The 22,386-nt window shown below is 34.2% G+C and overlaps 1 protein-coding gene and 1 long non-coding RNA gene across 2 annotated transcripts; one reads left to right on the plus strand and one right to left on the minus strand.

The window, feature by feature from the left end:
* Nucleotides 1-1,868: 1,868 nt before the first annotated feature.
* LOC132742920 (protein NATD1-like) lies at nt 1,869-6,855 on the plus strand (the record flags this gene model as incomplete). Its single annotated transcript, XM_060731427.1, is given in 3 exon segments — nt 1,869-2,018; nt 5,346-5,473; nt 6,679-6,855. Coding segments are annotated over 3 exon segments (381 nt in total). The 3' UTR covers nt 6,799-6,855.
* A 12,629-nt stretch (nt 6,856-19,484) lies between these two features.
* LOC132742922 (uncharacterized) lies at nt 19,485-21,502 on the minus strand. The gene is made up of 2 exons (XR_009627503.1): nt 20,881-21,502; nt 19,485-20,797 (listed from the first exon to the last, which is right to left on the minus strand). It is a non-coding gene; the product is annotated as an uncharacterized LOC132742922 (long non-coding RNA).
* Between the last annotated feature and the right edge of the window lie 884 nt (nt 21,503-22,386).

Genomic DNA, 22,386 nt, shown 5'->3' on the forward strand with positions numbered 1-22,386 from the left:
TTTGTTATGTGGAGTATCTGGCATTTTTGAGGGTGGAATTCCACCAACCAATCCTTTTCCCTATCCAAAAACAATATGTGCATTAAAAAGTATGTATAAGAACCTAAATTAAGTCAATCACGTGTGACAAATAGTTTCCCATGTTCAAAAGGAACAAGACAGGGATATATAATTAAGTAGTCCTTTGATTATTGTTCTTTTTATTAATAACCTATATACTTATCTTCGGGAACAATGTGGTGATTGTATTTATGTAAATAATAACATTTCGGATATTATTTCGTTATTATTTGCAGATGATGTTGCAAACCCTGCTGACACCACTGTTGTTATATAATTTGCAACGCCAACTTAATGCTACTCATATCAAGTCGTTCTGTGACAATGTCGGCATCAGTGTCAATGTCGGCATGAGTGTCAATTTAGGCAAGACAGAAGTAATAGTATTCCTCAGAGGTGGTCCTTTAAAGCACTATGTAGATACTACAACTAAGAGGCATGGAAATTTTGGGACACAATAATTAACACTTTATCAGTTTATAAATATATGGGTCTGCTTTTCATCCCTAAATTGTCATGGTCAAAAGCACAGTATCATTTGCCGTCGCAAGCAACACAATCTCTTTATTGTATAAGAGAGTATCAAAGACAATTCGGATATTTTGATTATTTGGAATGTTTTAAGATTTTTGATTCAATGGTTAAAACTATACTATTGTACGGATCATAGATACATGTATGGGGATTTTATTATTCTGATATCATATAGAGGGCCCAAGTAAAATACTGTAAGCAGTGTTTGTGAGTTAATAAAACAACACACAATGATGTAGCGATAGGAGAATGCGGTCGTTTACCATTATATGTTGATTATGTTACTAGATTTGTAAAATATTGCTGCAAATGCAAACTTATAGATATCCTAGAAACTGTTATCCGATGCATAAAGACTTAGATGACGTTGGAAGACGAACATGGGCATTCGAGGTTCGAGAAACTCTTTTTAAGTTTGGTTTTAGATTTGTATGGTTATCCCAAGATCTGGGTGAAATCACTATGTTTATAACTAAATTTAAACAGCGGGTATCTTATTGACTAACACAGGACTGACATAATCGCATTAGTAACTCTTCTAGATGTAATCATTATAAAGAGTTTAAATCCTTGTTAGATGTAGAGCTATACTTTAAATTGTCGCATTTTATCTACGTAAAAGCATTGCCAAATTGCGGTGTTCGAGTCATAAACTGGGTATCGAACTTGGTAGACATATAGACATATGGGGATTCCCAGAGATGAAAGACTATGTGCCTATTGTCTCGAGCATCAGATAACAGTGATAGAGGATGAATTCCTTGCATTTTGCGAGTGGCAAGAGATTCATATCTGGGTAATATGCATTAGATGTTTTTTATGCTAAAATGTCTACAAATAACAAACAAGAATTGTTAAACATATGTAGTTTTATTCATACAGTAGTAAAATGAGTAATTATTGCTTTTCTCTATATAAAAGCTTTGCAACTCTATAACATTATCAATTTCTGGTATTGTAAATGTATTATGGGCCGGTGGCCTTCCTATACGAAATAAAATGTTTTATTGTTATTGTTGAGAACAGCATATTTTTTCACCAGGTGTTAAGGAACACAGACTAAGACTCACTAATTTACTGTACCTATACAGGGCGAGAGTTTAGTGGGCCAACTCCATAAATACACGGTATAACCGTACGGACTAACGGGATTTATTCAAAATTTGCTCGTCCTCATTTATGAACTTCCGGTAAAATGTCAACAAAAGTAGAATTTTCAATGAACACGAATTGAAAACATATTTTCATGCCAACTTTTAAAAAAACAAAGATTAAACTTTGATATCTACACATGTTGAAATCTGCTCCAGCACTATTGCGTGTTTCAGCCTGCAGACACGTTAGGATGGCTTCAAATTCTGACACTGCGAAACTGAATGTTGTACACGACACAAAAAGCCAAGAATTTTACATAAAACTTAAAGGTAGGTACATGACTAAACCAGCAATATAGCAGTGATTTTTCAGTTCATGTAACAGATACCATTAAAAGGCCTATTCCCAATTGAATTTTTCATTTAAATCTTGCAGTTTTCCCAAAAATATGAACTTGTACAAGCTTTTTTTACTTCCTACATAAGCAATTTTAGCAACAATTCTTCCCAAATCAAGAGCCTAAGGCCGCTTTTCAATTAGCTTGCCCTTTGATTGGCTCATTTTTGCTGAAGTTTACTTATTGTGACGGCAGAGAAACGGAAAGCTACAGAAATATCATATTCAGATGCTCGTTCATTGGTTACTTTTTTCTGGGGTTTCATCTGTATCTGTATCTGTGAGGGTACGTCGTAGAGACCAAAATCTGGCTTTAACACGACGGTGAAGGGAGTGCGCCTTAGTCACAAAGTTTTATAGAGTTTTTAAATTGTTGAACTGTTGATGAACACACTTGAGAGTCACTTAATTTATTCCAGTCTAACACTGTTCTGATGAAGAAAGAATTTTTATAGTTTTCTGTTTTTACATATACTGGTTTGTAACACTTTTGATTATTACACACAGATTTTTCCACAATATTATCACTTATATAGTCTTTATATGATTTAGCTCTTACAGATCGTCTATAATTGCCCTGAGGAGTTAGGTATTCCCGTATGTTAATTGCCGGTACTTGCCCTTCCACTACCTTATACATGAAAGTAAGTCAGTGTAGTCTTCTGCGCTCTTGGAGGCTTGGTAATTCCAATTATTCCAGCATTGATGTAACGCATCCTGGATCCCTAGAAGTATAGTTATTGGTAATAAATCGAGCGGCTTGCCTTTGTATACGTTCAAGTTTATCAATTTCGTTTTTGGTATAAGGGTCCCAGATAGTGCATCCGTATTCTAATTTGGAGCGGACTAGGGCTAGGTAGGCATTTTTGCGGCATTGTCTAGGACAATGGCGTAAGTTCCTTCTTAGGAATCCAATAGATGAGTTAGCTCTTTTACAGATGTTACTAATATGCGTTGACCATTTCATGTCATCCGAGAAAGTGATACCAAGGTAAGGATTGACTTGAACTTGTTGAAGTATGTTGTTATCAATGTTGTAGAAATGCATCGATTCAGCAGGTAACATTTTTTTGAGTTAAATTTCATCCCCCATGTAGATGCCCAGGTTTGGAGATTGTCTAGGTCTTTTTGAAGTTGGAGATGGTCTTTTTGGGACTTGATCTGGCGATATAGTAAACAATCATCAGCAAACAACCTCACTTGTGATTTAACATGGTCCGGAAGATCGTTAATATGTAGTAAGAAGAGCAATGGTCCGAGCACTGTACCCTGTGGGACTCCAGAACCCACATTTACCGACGATGATTGTTCGCCTTCAACGACTACACTCATCTTGCGCTGCATCAAGAAGTTGGCGATCCAAGTATGTAAGTTTCCTCTGATGCCATAGGAGTGAAGTTTATGAAGAAGCTTTTTGTGGGGAACAGTATCAAAAGCTTTACTAAAGTCCAAAATGATGGTGTCTACTTGTGCGTTATTATCGTACATGGATAAAAGATCATGAGTGGTGACAATTAGTTGTGATTCACATGAGAAGCCGCTTCGGAATCCGTGATTCAATGACATAAGTGCCTTGTATTTATCCAGATGATTCAAGATGTGCCGACAAATAATGTGCTCCAGTAGTTTGGAAAGAATACAAGTTAATGATACAGGTCGATAGTTTTCTGAGAGGTGTCTGTTTTTTTGAAGACCGGTGAAACGAAGGCATTTCTCCAATCGGAGGGTAAATTTCCCGAGTCGGTAGATGTTTGAAATATAGTTGAGATTGCTGGTGCTAGTTCTTCTGCACAATATTGAAGAACTTTTGTTGGTAATTCATCAGGTCCGACTGCTTTAGATATGTCTAAGTTCTTAAGAAGTTTAAAAACGCCACCTGTTGATATATTTAGGTTTGGTAATGTTTCTTCAATACGAGTAGGAATTTCAGGTAAGTTCACATTTTTATCTTCCTTGGTAAATACTGATTCAAATTGTTTTACTAGAAGTTCTGCTTTCGTTTTACTATCACAATTTAAGTGGCCTTTATCTTTGAGGGGAGCAACTTTTCATATTATGACAACAGGGTACGTATTTTTTATGTTCGACTATGATACAAAAGAGAAAGACGGCAATCTGATCAATACTCATGGGCTACTCCCCCTCGTACAAATCAGATAGACTCGTGCTTCGATGCTCTTTCTATTACTTATAGTCTCAAAATTACAAGTAACATATAGGATGTGTATTCTGATAACTTTTTTAAGGTCATCATTTGCCAAGTTGATACAAAGTTGACTTACAAGTGCAAAGTTGGCTTAAATTAAATGATTACAACTTAAGTCCAACTTATTAGACTTATCAAAGAGACATTGAGATATTGTTTGAATGAGCATGCAATGTCTTTTGTCAATGGTTTGACAATAGGAAACAGTTAACAGTTAGTTAAATGGGTCAAACCGTTCATGCTTGATACATTAGGCTAGATTTGGACCTATGTATTCCCCATAAACTTTCAACTATTTTGTATCTGTCAACTGATACTTTGTTCATGAAGTAACATAGAAGAATTTTGACATTATTCGAAAAACTCCTGTTGTAGGAAATATTATCCTCACCTAAGCGCAGAAATGGGTTTACTGCTTGACTAAAAATTATTGTTGTAGAAAATCATAGTCATAATAAAATCTCCACTTCATTCCGAAATTGCAATGTAACGTACATTTATCTGTTGCTATTGCTTTTAGTTTGGAATGAAAGCCATTGCACTGACCTGGCAGAGATTAAAAACACATTTCACTTTTCCAGCAACTCTCTTGTGGGTAGGATGGCATGCCTTTTCCCAATACCCATTCCCAATGACAGTTTTTCCTTATTTTTCCCAATCTTTAAAAAAATTCCTAAATGAACTGAAATTCTCAATATCAAAACAGACAAATTTGCTGTAGTTGACATTCCAGTATGGTACGAGACAGATTGTTTCCATTTCATTGTCAAATTTTAATGTATTTAAACACTTTTGCACAATGACCATAATCTACAAAAATTAATACTATGCCAAAGGAAGATGAAAGAGCTTTCAAAAGGTATCAAATATTTTTCCCAATAAAGCAATTTTAGGATGTAAAATTTCCAAACTGGGCAATGTACTTTTTCAAAAAAATGGTTAGGAAAAGGCCTGTGTGGCTAAGTTCACAATGGGACTTCTGCATTGTACTGGTACATTACTTTATATAGCTTTTTATATAACTTTAAATAGCTTAGCCTTTTTATATTTTCAGAGGGTAGAGGGGATGAGAGTAAAGCAGTGTTACAGTATAGTTACATAGATCCGAATTATGTTGACCTTGAACATACAGTGGTACCAGTTCAGTTTAGAGGTCATGGTGTCGCCAAGATACTAGCCCAGGTATTAATATTTCTATATGAGCCACGTCACGACAAAACCAACATAGTGCATTTGAGAAAAGCATGGATCCAGACCAGCTTGCACATCTGCACTGTCTGATCAGGATCCATGCTGTTTGCTATCAGTTTCTCTACTTGTTATAGGGTTTGTAAGCGATGCGGATGCGCAGGCTGGTCTGGATCTATGCTGGTCGGAAACACATTATGTTGGTTTTGTCATGACGCGGCTCATATTACCTGGTATTTTACCATTTAAAGATCCTGTATGTTGTAATTAAGATTGTTACCAGTGTGTGTATTTCGCCACTGGTTGCCCATATGGGTGAGTCCTCCAGAAGAGTATAAGTCATTTAAGATTTTTGGAGGATAGTGCAATTACAGATACAGAAAGATGCCCCAATTCCAAAAGCTTCTCCTGGTTCTTTAGCCTGCCAAGTGTTTAAGCACCCATACACAGGACCTCCGAAAGACTGATAAGTAATTTTAGTTGGCCAGTCCGGGAACCGAACCCACAATGTTGAGATAACAAGTCTCGCGCTCTAAGTGATTGAGCTATGTGAGCTGGTCAAGGTTGTTACCACATGTAAGTGAAATTTTATATATGTATATAATTATGCTTCTAAAACAATTTTCAAACATCGCAGGATATGTAAAATATGTACTGCAAATATATGTATATAATCATTAAAATATATGCATTCATTTCTTATTGAAAAATTTGACTTAGACTTTATAAAAAATAAATTTCCAATTACCTCTCTATATTAACATGAAATGTAAATTTAGTAATATCTTTACAAATAATGCTTTTTGGAACTTACAATATTGATAAATCTTCATTTGAGTATTATATTTATAAAACCATAAAAAATTGTGTTACAGGATCTTTAAATCTTGCATCTGTTTTGTAATTTGATAAACTTATTACACATATTTTCTTCTTCAAACTGCATTTTGACCACTTTGTTCACAAAATACTAATTATGTGCTATTTGAACCGCGTCATGACAAAACCAGCATGCGCAGTCTGATCAGTATCCATACTGTTCGCTATCAGTTTCCCTACTTGTTATAGGATTTCTAAGCAAACAGCATGGATCCTGATCAGACTGCGCGGATGCGCAGGCTGGCCTGGATCCATGCTGGTCGCAAACCCATTATGTTGGTTTTGTCATGACGCGGCTCATTTCTCATTTTCTTCTTCAGACAGCATTCGACCACTTTGTTGACAAAGGAGCTCTTATACGACCAACTTGTACGTACCTACAGAAATTCTATAACGAGAATCCTCTACCGAAATACCAAGATAAAGTGAAGTGGAGCTAGTCAGACTTTAATTTTGTTTTGTATTTTTTACTTTCATTAAATTGTACTGTTTACTGATTTTTTTTTTTTTTTAATGCGTTTATTTAAGGTCGCCGCCGGAAAGCCCATATGGGCGACCATACACTCAAGTCGGGCCATCATAGAGCGTCCCGCCGAGATTTTTTCGTCGATTTTTTCCAGCTTTATTGTTGGAGGAAGACCCCAGGTGCCCCTCCAAGCATTATTTCAGGCACGAGCGGGTACCTGGGTAGAACCACCGACCTTCCGTAAGTCAGCTGGATGGCTTCCTCACATGAAAGATTTCGACCCAAGTGAGGATCGAACCTACAGCGGTGAGGGACCTGTGATCTTAAGTCAGCGACCTTAACAACTCGGCCACAGAGGCCCCCCCTGTTTACTGAATATCTTGATTTGTTTATTTAGACAATGTACCGTATTGTTTCCATTTAATGCCCCCCCCCCTTCTCTAATTAGTGCCCCACACCATATTTTGTATGTTATGAAATTTTACCTTATATAGACTGATGAACTGAAAAAGCAATCCAAAAAATCCAAATATTTTTATTTAAAAAAAAAAAATAACAATTAGTGAAACTCAAGTAATGAAATGAATAAGGGGGGGGGGGGGGAGGAGTGGCGTTAAATTGAAACAATATGATAATGTTGTATCATAGTTTGGGGACCTTTCTGACAGTTGAAAACGTGTCAGAGTTAAATTGTATACAAATACATGCACAGTGTGTTAACTGTAGTGCAGGTATTAGTTACCCGCACTCTAGTGCATGCCCATTAATTGGCTCATTTTTTCTGGGGTTTACTTATTGTGACGACATAGAAACGGATAGCGATAGAAATATCATATTCAGATGCTCGTTCATTGGTTACTTTTTTCTGGGGTTTCATATTGTGACAACAGGGAACACTATTTTATTTTTGCCTACTTAACAAAAGAGAAAGAACTTCAAAACACTTAGCAATCCAATTTATACTCGGTGGCTACATGTATGCTTGTACAAATCAGATAGACTTGTATTTCGATTCACATTCCATTACCCTCCTGTGATGCAGCCGTATCTTTCAACATGATTCAACAAGATTGCTTCCTCTAGGGTAGATTGGGAACTTCATTTTACATTAAAACTATTGGTGCGAGATATATACCATAATTTGTTACTGTTAATAGTTTAAAGAATTTTTCTCAGAAATATCAAGAATTTTGAAAATTCGACCTCCAAGATGAAGATCATTTAAGCCCTTAGACCTTGGGTGTTCTCACTTAATTGGCAATAGGCCTTAGCCTCTTGATTTTTGGGAAAATTAGTGCTATAATTGCTAATTTGGGAAGTAAAAAAAGCTAGTGTAAGTTTTGATTTTTTGCTTTATAATTTTGACCAAGACAAAAATTAATCAGGTCACTCTGTTTCAGCAGTCTAAGGGTTAACAAAACTTGTAATATCTGGCTGCAAATTGAATTAAGCACTGTCCAATTTTATTAGTTTATACTAATTTATTACAATTCCATTGTGTTGGAAGCTATGAAATTAGTGAAACACACTTAAATCTGTTCCTGGAACCAACCAGTCAGTACTAAGTAATGAGTGTCAAGTTTCTTGCTTATGGAAACAACGGCTTGCCCCTGAAGGGGTTTGAGCCCACATGGCCAGCAATCCTCAGATAATTGACACGTCACCACTTAAAATTTAATTATGGCTTAATAAAATACATGTACTTCAATTAAACTCTGTCACTTCTAGATCCAGTTAGTTAGGGTTTGAACTTGAAACTGGAAGACAAGTGGTGAAAAGAATGACAACCTGCCTTTAAGTGAATGCAAAATCATTGCTATGTTAAGGGTCAAAGGTCATTCAAGGAAAAAAGAAAAAACAGCTGTCAGTAGTGCTTGATCGTAAAACAATAACCTGATTAATGTAGAATTTTCCATTGGTTCCTAAAAGGGCCATAATTCTGTCAAAATCCATGTTAGAGTTTTTTACATTGGAAATGACCTATTATGCTTTCAAATAAGTGTGTAAAGCTTCAACCCATTCTCTTCATAAGTTTTGGAGATACAACCTTGCATGCAAAAATGTGACTGAAGTGCGACTTCAATAGCTCTCCCAATTCTTCAAATAGTCAAGCTAAATACAAATTACAAGTCATATGCACTGTTAAAAACATGATAGGGGCTGTCTTTGGTCAGTGGTTATGGTTTTAGATTCAAACCACTTGCCTCTCACTGCTGACAGAGACTTTGGATGCTTTCATCCATCTAACTTACATCGTCGGAACCCACGTAACACATACCGTATATACTATATTTATTGATACATGTATACCGTAAATAGCCTGGGTTACCGAGGATGGCTTAAGCTTACAGAATGTCGGTGGTCCTACTCGGGTGATTGTTCGTGCCTGAAATTATGCACGGAATGGCACATGACGTCTTCCTCCATCAATATAGCTAGAAAGTCGCCATAATGACCTATGACATGTTGGTGTGACGTAACACAACCCCCACCCCCCTAAAAAAAACATGATAAACAACAAAACCATATGGATTGATCTTTTTCACAAATATGGTTTATTTCAACATAAAGGTAGAATAGGCTTGCATTTAACATTTAATTTATCAGAGACAAGAAATCATTTACATAAACCTCACTATATCTATCAATGTCACTCTTTAATAAAAAATATTATAAACACAAATATGAACAAAAAAAAATCTATTAAAATTAATATATAATTAATTAAAACATATATGTATTGATATATCAATTATTAAACATATTCAGATATCATACTTATATGAAATGGATTCAATAGGGGGGAAAGAAGGGTGTCTTGAGGGGTCTAAGGGCGGGGTTAGGTCAGGTTTTGAGGATGGCTGGTGCAAAAAAAAATGAATGGGTGGTGGGGTGGGGGGTGTCAATTTTGAAAATGGTCATAAATCCTTAATGTCAACTTTTCATCATTTAGAAACATTTTAAAACTGTTGCTTCTTATAAAGTTTTTATCAACAATAAAATACAGACATTTTTTCAGTCTTTTCATCATAGCCATATCATCGCAACCTCCAGATGAGCCAAAATTACTTTTTCAAGAAAATAGAACTCGGGACAAATGTACTCGGAATTAAAGAACAGTAAAAAGATTTCAAGTAAAATGTTATATGCGTTTAAAGACTGATTTTGCAGCATATTTCTACTTGCCTGACTTACACAGTTTAGAGCTATTTTTTGCATATTTTAACAGTCCTGGATTGTAAGTGCAGTTTGCAATGTGTATATACTTCGCTGTTAGTTTCACAATAGTTTACTTTTATTTTAAATATTTCAAAATTTTCAAGAAAATAAGCATGGATATTGAAGCATGCTGCTTTAAAGCATCATTTTATAACTCTCTAAAATAAAAACAACAACAACAACAAAACAGTAACTTAACTAAAATCCCACAATAGTGCATCACCCTGACGCAAAAAAAAACAACAAAAAAAACCTGTTTCATTGGATTGCATTGGTGCCAGTTTGGTTTCAATTTTCTGTGTCTGTTTTGTTTTTTGTTGTCGTCACAGTTGTTGTAATATAATACTTTTTCGCAAATTTTTCTTGCCGTTTCTTTATTACATACACAAGTTCATGTCACATGACCCTCCACTTAGTACAAAAGACCAAACCTCAAATCCCTGTCACAAAATTTATATACACATACAAACATATCTTAACAAATTTAGCTCCTTGCACTTCTTGTATAAAAATACTTCTTTTATAAATGAATACAAGGAAAACAAAACAAAAATCTGTGAAAAAAAAATCTTCTGTCAATTGTACATAATAATATGTAAAGTCTATCATAATTTTCACCTAGAAAAGAAATCACAGCATATTAAGCCCAGATCTAGATTTGTGCTCATTTCATTGACACAGTTTGTAAACAACCGATTGGTCGAGTCTTAAGTCACATGATCACAGCAAAGTCACATGATCACAGCGAAGTCACATGATCACAGCAAAGTCACATGATGACAGTGAAGGTCCTTTTATAATAATATGCTGAGTTCACAGCGTTGCATGTGAAGAAGAAAAGGACAAATGCCCCATCTGTGCAGGCACAAACCGGAACAAGATTAAAACCATTAATTATGGTTATTATTAGACCTCAGGTGCTCCCAGCTTCCATGCATTATTTTCAGCCTCCATGCATTATTTTCAGCCTCCATGCATTATTTATGCATTATTTTCAGCCTCCATGCATTATTTTAAGCCTCCATGCATTATTTTCAGGCAAAAGCCACAACTAAGAAGAACATTTAATGCTCTATTGTCCCAATAAGTAAAATCAAAATTATATATTAAGCTATCCTTAAAAATAAAGCAACAGATGTGTCATCTGTTAAACAAAGTGGGGTAACTCTAATAAATATAGCTTTCAGAATTACGTCCCTTGTACATCAACTCCACCTTTCCATTTTAAGCAAAAATTCTATGATTCATGTTGATAATTTTTAAAATGTTTGAATAATGGGCTACATAATAGCTTGACTTTTTCTTTAGATTACAGACAAGCTAAACAATACTTATATTACCAGTATGTCAAGATAGGGAGAAATACTTTTAATAGTTACTTTTTTAAATGATTGTTTACAGGTCTAGAAACACTCTATTGATTTGGGACATAGTATAACAAGCAATTTGAGATAAGCATCTCTTTTTTTTCCCCTCATCCGCCATTTTGTCATGTTCATCATTATGCGAAGATATCTTCTTGACCACAGTAAACAGAGAAATGTTAGTAAGATAAAAGTCTGGAAGGACTGCCAATACAAGACACATCCTTTATAACAAGATTTGTAAGATGTACCCATTATGGGACAGAGCTCTTGTCAGACAAATCCCTAATAAGACCGAACTCTTGTAAGACCAACCCCTTATAAGACAGACCTCTTGTAAGACGAACCCCTTATAAGACAGACCTCTTGTAAGACGAACCCCTTATAAGACAGACCTCTTGTAAGACGAAACCCTTATAAGACAGACCTCTTGTAAGACATATCCATTATAAGACAGACCTCTTGTTAGACATACCCCTTAAACGACAGGCCCTTTATAAGATGAAGCCTTCATAACTTGGAACTCCTGACCGGTACTTTATAAGACAAACTCATAATTCAGAACAGGGATCCATTATAAGATCCAACCCTATAAAACCAGCCACTTATCTTTTATATAAAATACATAGCTCTGACAGACATCTTTTAAAAACAAACACCTTGTAAGACAGACCTCCTCCCCCCCTGCCCCGGTATGACATACCCGTTATAAGACCGTATGACATACCCATTATAAGACAGGCCCATCATAAGATAGAACCTTCATAAGACATATTTCTTATAAGATGAAATCCTGGAGTAAGTTGAAACCTAAAACATTGTAAGCAAGAACCATCATGAAAACAAGAGGGCCATGATGGCCCTGAGGTCGCTCACCTGTATATAAGCCTCCGCGCGCCTCCGCGTGATTTAATTCACTACAGTGTAGGAGCTGTACCTCCAGACGCTTACAGAAACCATGATCACAAAGTAGAAAAATATCACTTTTTATGCCGATTCTTAGATTTATCATTCATTATCATAAATAAATCGGTGGATAGAGAAAAATTAGACATTTAAAAGTGCATTTCATTGGGCGAAAAGGCGATATTTTAGCAATTTAATATCAACAAAAAAAACTTTGCCCATTTTCAACAACCAATTAAATATAGATCACTTTATTACATAATTATTTAAATATTTTTAAGACAATGTTTACAATACATTCACTGATTAAATAGCATTAAAGTAAATTTAAAATTCACAATGAAAACTGTACAAAAAATATTCTTAATATTAACAAATTGCATCTACATGAAACAAATAAATGTTTATGCTCACGAAAAATACCTTCCTAATTTTTCGAAAAAAGTAATAAATATAAATAAATAAAAATAAATTAATAAGTAAAAAAATTCAAATTATTTCTTTATTATACAATTTATACCTTTAAAGGCCCATTATGCCTCGGAAATTAATATGAGCCGCGTCACGACAGAACCAACATAATTGGTTTGCGGATCCGCACAGTCTGATCAGGATCCATGCTGTTCGCTTACAACCCTCATAATAGCAAGTAGAGAAACTGATAGCGAACAACATGGATCCTGATCAGACTGCGCGGATGCGCATGCTGGTCTGGATCCATGCTGGTTGCAAACGCACTTATAATGTTGGTTTTGTCATGACGCGGCTCATATTTCTTTCCTTCTGTAGATAGGGCAAAAGTGACTTCTATAACATTAAAAAAATTGGTTTAGACAATGTGAAATGTTTATCACCTTAGCAAAGTAGTGCGGAGAGTGAAAATAATATTAAATCACTATAACAGTTACTATTAGAGCTGTCATCGATAGAGACAATATCAATGTATCATAGATATTTTTCTGTCATCTTTAATCGATACACATTTGAAAAAACCTATAATTTTGATTAATTATTTTAATGTCTATGAATTATGAAAATTCATCCAAAACATATACAAAAGCAGATAACCATGTCTAACACTAAGCTGTTGTTACATAATGGACACATTTCATAGCAGTGATGACAAAAAATTAATGGTTCGTAAAAAATCATGCAAAGGACATTTATAAACAGGACACAACATCTTTGAATGAACAGAACGTAATATGTTTTACTGAAATCATTTAAAACAGGTATATAAAAGTGAATTATATACAAGAAATCTGGAGTATAAATTATCGGTTATATATCGGTGTATCACCGATATTTGTCATCCTATATCGATGTATCGTCAGTTGATGCTTTGCAATAACAGCTCTAGTTAAAGCGAAAAAATGTCTCGGTCATTTTGCCTTTCAGAAACATTTTGGAAACTATAAACGGAAACCAAAAATAAGAAAGCTTTAGAAAGATATAACCAATAGCATTTCCGAGGCTTAATGGGCCTTTAAAGTAACATTTTATACCTATCTAAGGGTATATCACGAGTAAACAGGTGAAATTTATAACTGGTTTACATATTGCCATAATTGAACATAACAGGAATTTCGAGGTAATTACTGTTAGGGTAGGGTCCAGCAAAGAAAGCGTTTAACATATTTCTAACATATCCATGTACTTTCATACAAAATATCTTTATAAAAAAAAAGATAGCTCATTAAAAAAAAAACTTTTTTAAAAACAAACCCCAAACAAACATATTGTCACTTTAGTGTGGTAACTGCCATTGAAATTGAATAGGAGTTAATTCCCTTTAATGCACTAATGGCGACAATATATGCAGAAAGACGTGTAACATAATTTACAAGCTTAACACATTTTAATTACACAACATATATCAACTAGAGGATGCTTTTGTAAAAAAGCGCATGTCTCCCCCACTGCTGAGAATAACTGTGAATGGAAACAGGAATGGAAATGGAGATAAGATAATGTAAATACCAGGTAGTCACTTCAATGAAGGCTGTCTATGGATGGTTTCTATTGTTAAGGTTGTATGAGAAGATGCTTCCTAAACTGTTTGTTTTTAACCAGGTATTCAATTTTGAAAATCCTGGTTATTCAATCAGCGTATGGCAGGCGGGCGTCAAACGAAATTGCACTTGATGGTCATATCATATATAGTTTCACAAATGAAATTAAATGAAATTGTGTCTGCTCCATAATTCTTCAAACCTTTAAAGGATTTTGATGATACTTGAAACAAACCTTCATATTGTCAGATTTTTTTACACTATTGAAAGACAACTCAAATTACAATGTATGTAAAATCATGATAACTGTAGTGTGTTGGGATGACTCCACTCGTTTTCACAATGAAGCCTCTCTGGTAGGTACTTGAAACAAAAATTCACCACATCCAGAGAACGTGTAGAGTACATGTTTCGTATGGCTGGTTCCAAGGTCAAGGTCTACTTGACACTTGAATGTCATATCATATATAGTTTCACAAACAATAGGGATCATCAGCTCTATAAGACCAATCATCCTATGAAGTTTGAGGGCTGTAGGTCAAAAGGAACTCTAGTTATCATCCGGAAACGAGAAATTGACCAACGGTCACTGTGACCTTGACCTTTGAACTACTGACCCCAAAAACAATAGGGATCATCTGCTCAATAAGACCATTCATCCTATGAAGTTTGAGAGCTGTAGGTCAAAAGGAACTCTAGTTATCGTCCGGAAACGAAGAATGGACGGACGGACTGACGGAAGGACGGACTGACGGACGGACAGCGCAAAAACAATATGTCTCCCCCCAGTTTGAGGGTTGTAGGTCAAAAGGAACTCTAGTTATCATCCGGAAATGAGAAATTGACCAACGGTCACTGTGACCTTGACCTTTGACCTACTGACCCCAAAAACAATAGGGATCATCTGCTCTATAAGACCAATCATCCTATGAAGTTTGAGGGCTGTAGGTCAAAAGGAACTCTAGTTATCATCCGGAAACGAGAAATTGACCAACGGTCACTGTGACCTTGACCTTTGAACTACTGACCCCAAAAACAATAGGGATCATCTGCTCAATAAGACCAATCATCCTATGAAGTTTGAGGTCTGTAGGTCTAAAGGAACTCTAGTTATCATCCGGAAACGAGAAATTGACCAACGGTCAGTGTGACCTTGACCTTTGACCTACTGACCCCAAAAACAATAGGGATCATCAGCTCTATAAGACCAATCATCCTATGAAGTTTGAGGGCTGTAGGTCAAAAGGAACTCTAGTTATCATCCGGAAACGAGAAATTGACCAACGGTCACTGTGACCTTGACCTTTGAACTACTGACCCCAAAAACAATAGGGATCATCTGCTCAATAAGACCATTCATCCTATGAAGTTTGAGAGCTGTAGGTCAAAAGGAACTCTAGTTATCGTCGGGAAACGAAGAATGGACGGACGGACTGACGGACGGACGGACGGACAGGGCAAAAACAGTATGTCTCCCCCCGAGGTGGGGGAGACATAATAATGGTTTAACCAAGATGAGATCTATCTTTAGTTTGTTTATGGAATGAGAAGAGAGGTAACTCTGTAAGTTATATTGAAAATCCTTGCAGAATTGCCTCCCTTCCACTATGTTTCTTTTACAATCTCTTGTAATTCAGAATAGAACAACTTTTATTTTGTAAAAATTTTGTAATTGAATTCTTTTATATGTTATTATGTAAGATTAGGATCCATGCTGTTTGCTAACAAACCCTATTACAACTAAAGAAACTGATAGCGAACAGCATCGATCCTGATCAGACTTTGCCAGGCTGGTCTGGATCCATGCTGGTCGGAAACGCACTATGTTGGCTTGTCATGGCCTAGCTCATTATGTACTGTGAAAGTTAGAGTTGTTAGGCTAAATCTTTCACAATGTTGTCTTGTATTTTTATGCATTTAAATATGAAAATATTAAAAGCTATGCACAATTATCTCCAGATAAGCCAAAATATTTCAAGAAAATGACACTTGAGAAGAACATAAATGCTGTAACATTCTTGTAACAAAATTAATGAACTTGCACTTTTTTTAGACACACCCACACTTTTGAAACCAGTGACAACCCCTGGGGCATTAATTAGAAACCTTATGGTAACAAATCACTACAAATGTATTATTGAAAAATGCACTATTTTACCACTTTAAAACAAATAAAATTGGCTGTTTCACCAATAAGGAACACTCGCACAAAAAAACTTAGAATTTGTAAGAAATGAAAAAAATAATAAAAAAATGTAGGCAAAAAAGAAACAAAAAAAACCAACCCAAAATAATTTTTGAACCAAAATATTTGAGGTATAAGCTGAGTGAGGAAGTAAAAAGTCAAGAAATAAATTATTGGAAGTAGCAAGTCCTGTAACAATCTTTCTATCCCTATTTTTATAATGAACACACCTGTGTCAAACAAAAGGTAGATCATTTCATAAAATTTATGTACTTTCTTGTGCATATCAGACTGGGGTTTCAGTTAGTTTTACCTGTGCCTGAAATTTCATCTGGTATATGGGCAATGCCAGATGATTTGCATGTTATACAATGGCGGCATTTTAGCTCATTTTATCAATGAACCGCTTTCAAATAATGTCACTTTGGCGTATTTAAGAATGAAACAGCATGCTAAGGATGACGTAATTTATCGGCACTATGAACAAAGTTGTCATGTAAGAAAATAACTATAGGGGTAATAATATAAATTTCTACGGAAAATTGTTTTATTGAGGTAAAATTTAAAAAATGATGGAATAAGACTGAATTCGTAAGAAAAAATGTCGACATCAATTTGTGGTTTCGGATCGGAATATCTGTTCTGAGGGGACCCCACAAAGCCTATAAACTGGGATGTCAAATAAAAAAATTCCATTAAATTTTTTATTTTATATTTTCGTTTTTAATATGTCATTTGGTATTTCATGCACCGCTTCTGTTTTCAATCGGAACATCTCAATTATTTTTCTTAAACCAAAAAGTTGCGATGGTTACATTGTCGGTACACCTCGCTGCTTTTTTATCATTGATTTACATTAAAGCAGCACGCCTCCCTGAGATTCATGCTAATTTTCATGAAAATTTGAAAATGTATTTAACAGTTTAATATTGTAAAGTTACCGAAAAAATGCAATTTACGCATTATCATTGACACTTACAACCTATGTAAATTACCATAAAGAGGTCAAAATATGCAAAAATAGCCCTTACTGCGTTAGTAACGCAGTAGAAATATAGTTATAAATACTGAAATATCGGTCATTAATCGCACATAAAATGTAAATTATTGCTAGAATTTTGAATCTTTATACTTTTCCTAAAATCTTAGTACATTTTTCTCAGGTTTGATTTTATCGAAATATTTTTGCTCACCTGGAGGCGTGCAGCTTTAAATAAAGATGGCGACAAACTAGAAATATGACAAGTAATTTCACTGATATGTATAGAAATCTATATATCTTTGAAAAAATTATTTGATTTGATTTGATATACATGTGTAGTCTATAGCCAGGCAAGCGAAAGTTCGGGTCCATTTTGGCGAATCCCGACCTTTGACTTCCTGTATCATACATGTACATACTGAACACTTGACATAGAGGTAATGTATAAGATCATGATCAAAATATCTAAAATATAAAAAAAACAACAAAAAAAACCAAGATGTCTAAAATAGCATGATCCAGGGAACAACAAGATGTGTAGCATACATAATGCTTGAAATAACATGATATCTTGAAATAACAGGACCAAAGGAACAAGAGGATGCCTAGTATAACAGGGTTCTTGAAATAACAAGATACCTTATATAACAGGATCCAGGAAAAAACAGGATGTCGTGCATGACATGATGCTTGAAATAACAAGATATCATTAAATAACATAGTCAATGTAACAAGAGGATGCCTAGTATAATAGGATTCTTAAAATAACAAGATACCTATAAAATAACAGGATTCCAAGGGAACAACAGGATGTCTGAAATAACAGGATACTATAAAAATTTCATGGAAATATTTAAATCTGAAATAACAGGATGCCCGATGTTTAACAGTATAGCTTTAAAAGCAACAGGATATCAAAGTAACAGGGATAAAGAAGTCTGGTTTACCTTTAAAAACAACAAGATATCAAAGTAACAGGATAGTTCTAAGAAGTCTGGTTGATAAAAAAAAAGATATAACTGAAATAAAAGATAAACTTTTAACTAAAATGACAGTATGTCTGAAATAACAGGATATGAAACGCAACAGGACAAAAAGTTTTTGTTATAACATTATTTTGAAAATTAGCTATAGAAGACTAAAATTCACTCTCCTGTAAAACAGGTCTTGTTGTCCTTTGGATCTTGATTTAATTAGCATTTAATGACAATAAAGGTGTCTATAACAGACAAATACTGGATTCAGCAAACTGACAATGAGGGTACCAGTTAATTGACAGCATAATTTTATTAAGTGAAATTTAAGTATACTCAAGGACACAATATCACTCCTATTCCTTTTCCCCCTGAAGTATTTGTCTGTGGAATGGCCTACCCGTGTCCCTTACTAGCTAGTCCCAGTTTAGACCTTTTTATTTGGCAGCTGCATCCTTTTTACTATTGCTTTTAATATTTTATCTCAGTCTTGAAGTTGAACTCTTTTAAATTGCTTTTATATTATACCTATAAATTTGCACTTAACATATTTGTTTTTAACAGCTATTCCCAGACAATGTGTAATCGTTAACGATTTTGAAGCAGTATTATGTAGATGGTTAGTTGTGGTTTCATCAAACCGACTGGGTGGGGTTTTTATAAGTAAAATGTAAGTGAGGGACCTGACAAGTAGGGTTTGAGTAAAACAAGTAGGGTTTGAGTAAAACAAGTAGGGTTTTAGTAAAAGAAGTAGGGTTTAAGTAAAAGAAGTAGGGTTTTAGTAAAAGAAGTAGGGTTTTAGTAAAAGAAGTAGGGTTTTAGATAAACAAGTAGGGTTTTAGTAAAAGAAGTAGGGTTTTAGTAAAAGAAGTAGGGTTTTAGTAAAACAAGAAGAGTTTTAGTAAAACAAGTAGGGTTATAATAAACTAAACTTTTAAAAGGTTTCAGCAAACTGATAGGGCAGTTTCAATTAATCAGTATTGATGGGACCATGATAAAAAGACAACAACGGTTTCAGTAAAATTGACATAAAGGTTTCAATGAAATATAGCACAGTAATATAACAAACTTTCATTTAACATACAAAGAATACATAAGTAAACTAACAACCAGGGTTTTAGAAAATTGTCAATAAATATTTTAATAAATAAACTGGCAAACTGTGTTTCACTAAGTAATAAAGAAGGTGTAAGTAAACAGGCAAGGTTTCAGTAAATTGACAGAGGTTGCCATTTAAATGACAGCAGTTGTAAAGTGACTGACAAAAATGGTTTCAGCAGACTGGTTTTCTGTTTACTGAAAGTAGTTTCAGTAAAATGATGGAAAAGTCGATAAGAGGGTTTCAATTAACTGACAGAGTGGTTTCAGTAAAATTATGAAAAAAGGGTAAGTGTTTCTGGTTACTGACAGTTAAGTTTCAGTAAAATGATGGAAAAGTCAGTAAGAGGGTTTCAATTAAATGACAGAGTGGTTTAAGTAAAATGGGTTTCTGCTCACTGACACAAACAGTTTGTAAGCTGACAAAGAATCAACTAAAAAAACACTAACAAAAGAGGGTTCAGTCATACATTAAAGTAATTCAATGGGTGTAAAAATCTTTCAGGTCTGTAAAAAACAATGCAGAAAAAAAAAAAACGACAAAAAAAAAAAAACCCAAAAAAAAATTCAGTACATGTACATAACACATCTATTAAGAAATCTGTCATGGAAGCATAAGTGTTGTTATGGCAATCTTATCAGAACAAATATTTACAAAAAATATTGATGTAGCATATAGGTGGACAATTATACTCACACACATATATTATTAGTTATAAAAATTTTTGACAGGTTATATGGCCCTATATAAACGGCTGTTTGTAAATATAACCCGAGCCGCTAACAAATTTATAATACAGCAAGCATCATTTTTAAGAGAAAAAGTAAGATTTCTTCATGAATCGACAGCAGCCGTGTATATAAAACTATATAAACGTCACGATTATCCAATGAAAAATGACGTTACAAACGTGCAGTATTATAATGTCACCTTTTTGCAGTAACGAGTTAACTCCATATAATTATAAAATAACATGAGTTGAAATCGTAAATTCATAAAGTTGAAATCATGATCCTGTATGTTGTAATTGAGGTTGTATACCACACTAAGTTAAATTATGTATATGTACATGTATATAATTATGCTTATTAATCAATTTTCAAACATCCAAGAATATGTAAAATATGTTCTGCAAATATTTGTACATAATATATGTAATCATTAAAATATATGCATTTATTTCTTATTGTAAAATTTAACTTAAACTTTATAGAAAATAAATTTTTCATTACCTCCCTATATTTACATGAAATGTTAAATTCGGTAATATCTTAAAAAATTTGACTTAGACAATAGAAAATAATTTTTTCATTACCTCCCTTTATTTAAATGAAATGTTTAAATTCGGTAATATCTTTATAAATAATGCTTTTTGGAACTTACAAAATTGATCAATCTTAATTTAAGCATCATATTTATGATATAAAACCATAAAAAAATTGTGTTTCCGGATCTTTTACCCGTTACTGCACAAAGGAGACCAAATATCCTTACAACTCAAAAGGCACGAAATAGATAACTTGTCACTTTAGTGCAATAACAGATTTAACTCCTTATTAAACTTTTTAAACCCATTCCTACAATGTACACTAGGATGAATAACACTTAATTATTTTGACATACACACAAAAAAGAAAATCCTTTTTTTTAAAATCACATAAATCTAAAAATAAATATATTCAAAGCATGTATGAACATCTGCTGTCATCATTACGATGATTCTACATCTTCTGATAATAACAAACAAAATCTTGAACAAAAGCATAATAAATTCCGTGGTTGCTAAGTTGCTAAAGTCAGTGGGTTTTCTTTTACCAACAACAAATTCTCTTGACATTCCATATATATATATGAGCCCTGCCATGACAAAACCAACATAATGGGTTTGCGACCAGCATGGATCCAGACCAGCCTGACCAGGATCCATGCTGTTCCCTATCAGTTTTCCTACTGGTAATAGGAATTGTAAGCGAACAAATCCTGATCAGACTGCGCGGATGGATCCATGCTGGTCCCAAACCCATTATGTTAGTTTTGTCATGGCGCGGCTCAATTATATATAATATTTTTATATGCATACCTCATAATATACCATATACCCCTAGGGAAAGATGTAATTTTGTCTAAAAACATTAGGCCAAATATTTACCAATATAAACGTCCCCATAAACAAACAGAGAACATAAAAAATCCTTTTAAAAACCGTCCAGAGGAGCAAAACTGAAAACTGTTGCAAGCTTTGTTTTTGATTGAGCCCGTTCATGGACATTTCAAACATTTTAAAAAGAAAAAAAAAATGGGGTCACCATTCTCATTTTCGAGTTATCTGCCCTTGAATTGGACTTTTTCGTTCACTTCAGGGGCAGATAATTTACAATGAAGGGAAAAAATACATTTTTTTCTTCTTATTTTCAAGAAGCTTACCTTCGTCTTAGTCAATATGCAAAATTTCAAGAATGAATTTAGAGTGGATAGTTTTTTACTATTTCTTCTCTTTACCTGTGCATCTTTTCTTATAAATTGGCCTATATTTTTTTTAAATTTAACATACCTTTATTTTCATTGAAAAAAATTAACAGAAACGATATAAGGAATAGCATGTTATTATGTATTGTATTCAACAATAAAAAGAAAAATATTATCCAGAAGTAAAAACAAGAATTCATTCACGTTTGTATACATTATCTGCCCTTTAAATGACCTCAAAAAAGCAGAAAATTCTGATTCAGGGGCAGATAACAACAAGAATGGTGACCCAAATTTTAAAAAGTTTCTGTTATCATATTCTATCAACATGCCAAGTTTAAAGAAATTCTATAGA

Source organism: Ruditapes philippinarum, unplaced genomic scaffold (genome assembly GCF_026571515.1).
Source record: "Ruditapes philippinarum isolate M1 unplaced genomic scaffold, ASM2657151v2 ctg5078_1_1_1_1, whole genome shotgun sequence".
Lineage (NCBI taxonomy): Eukaryota > Metazoa > Mollusca > Bivalvia > Venerida > Veneridae > Ruditapes > Ruditapes philippinarum.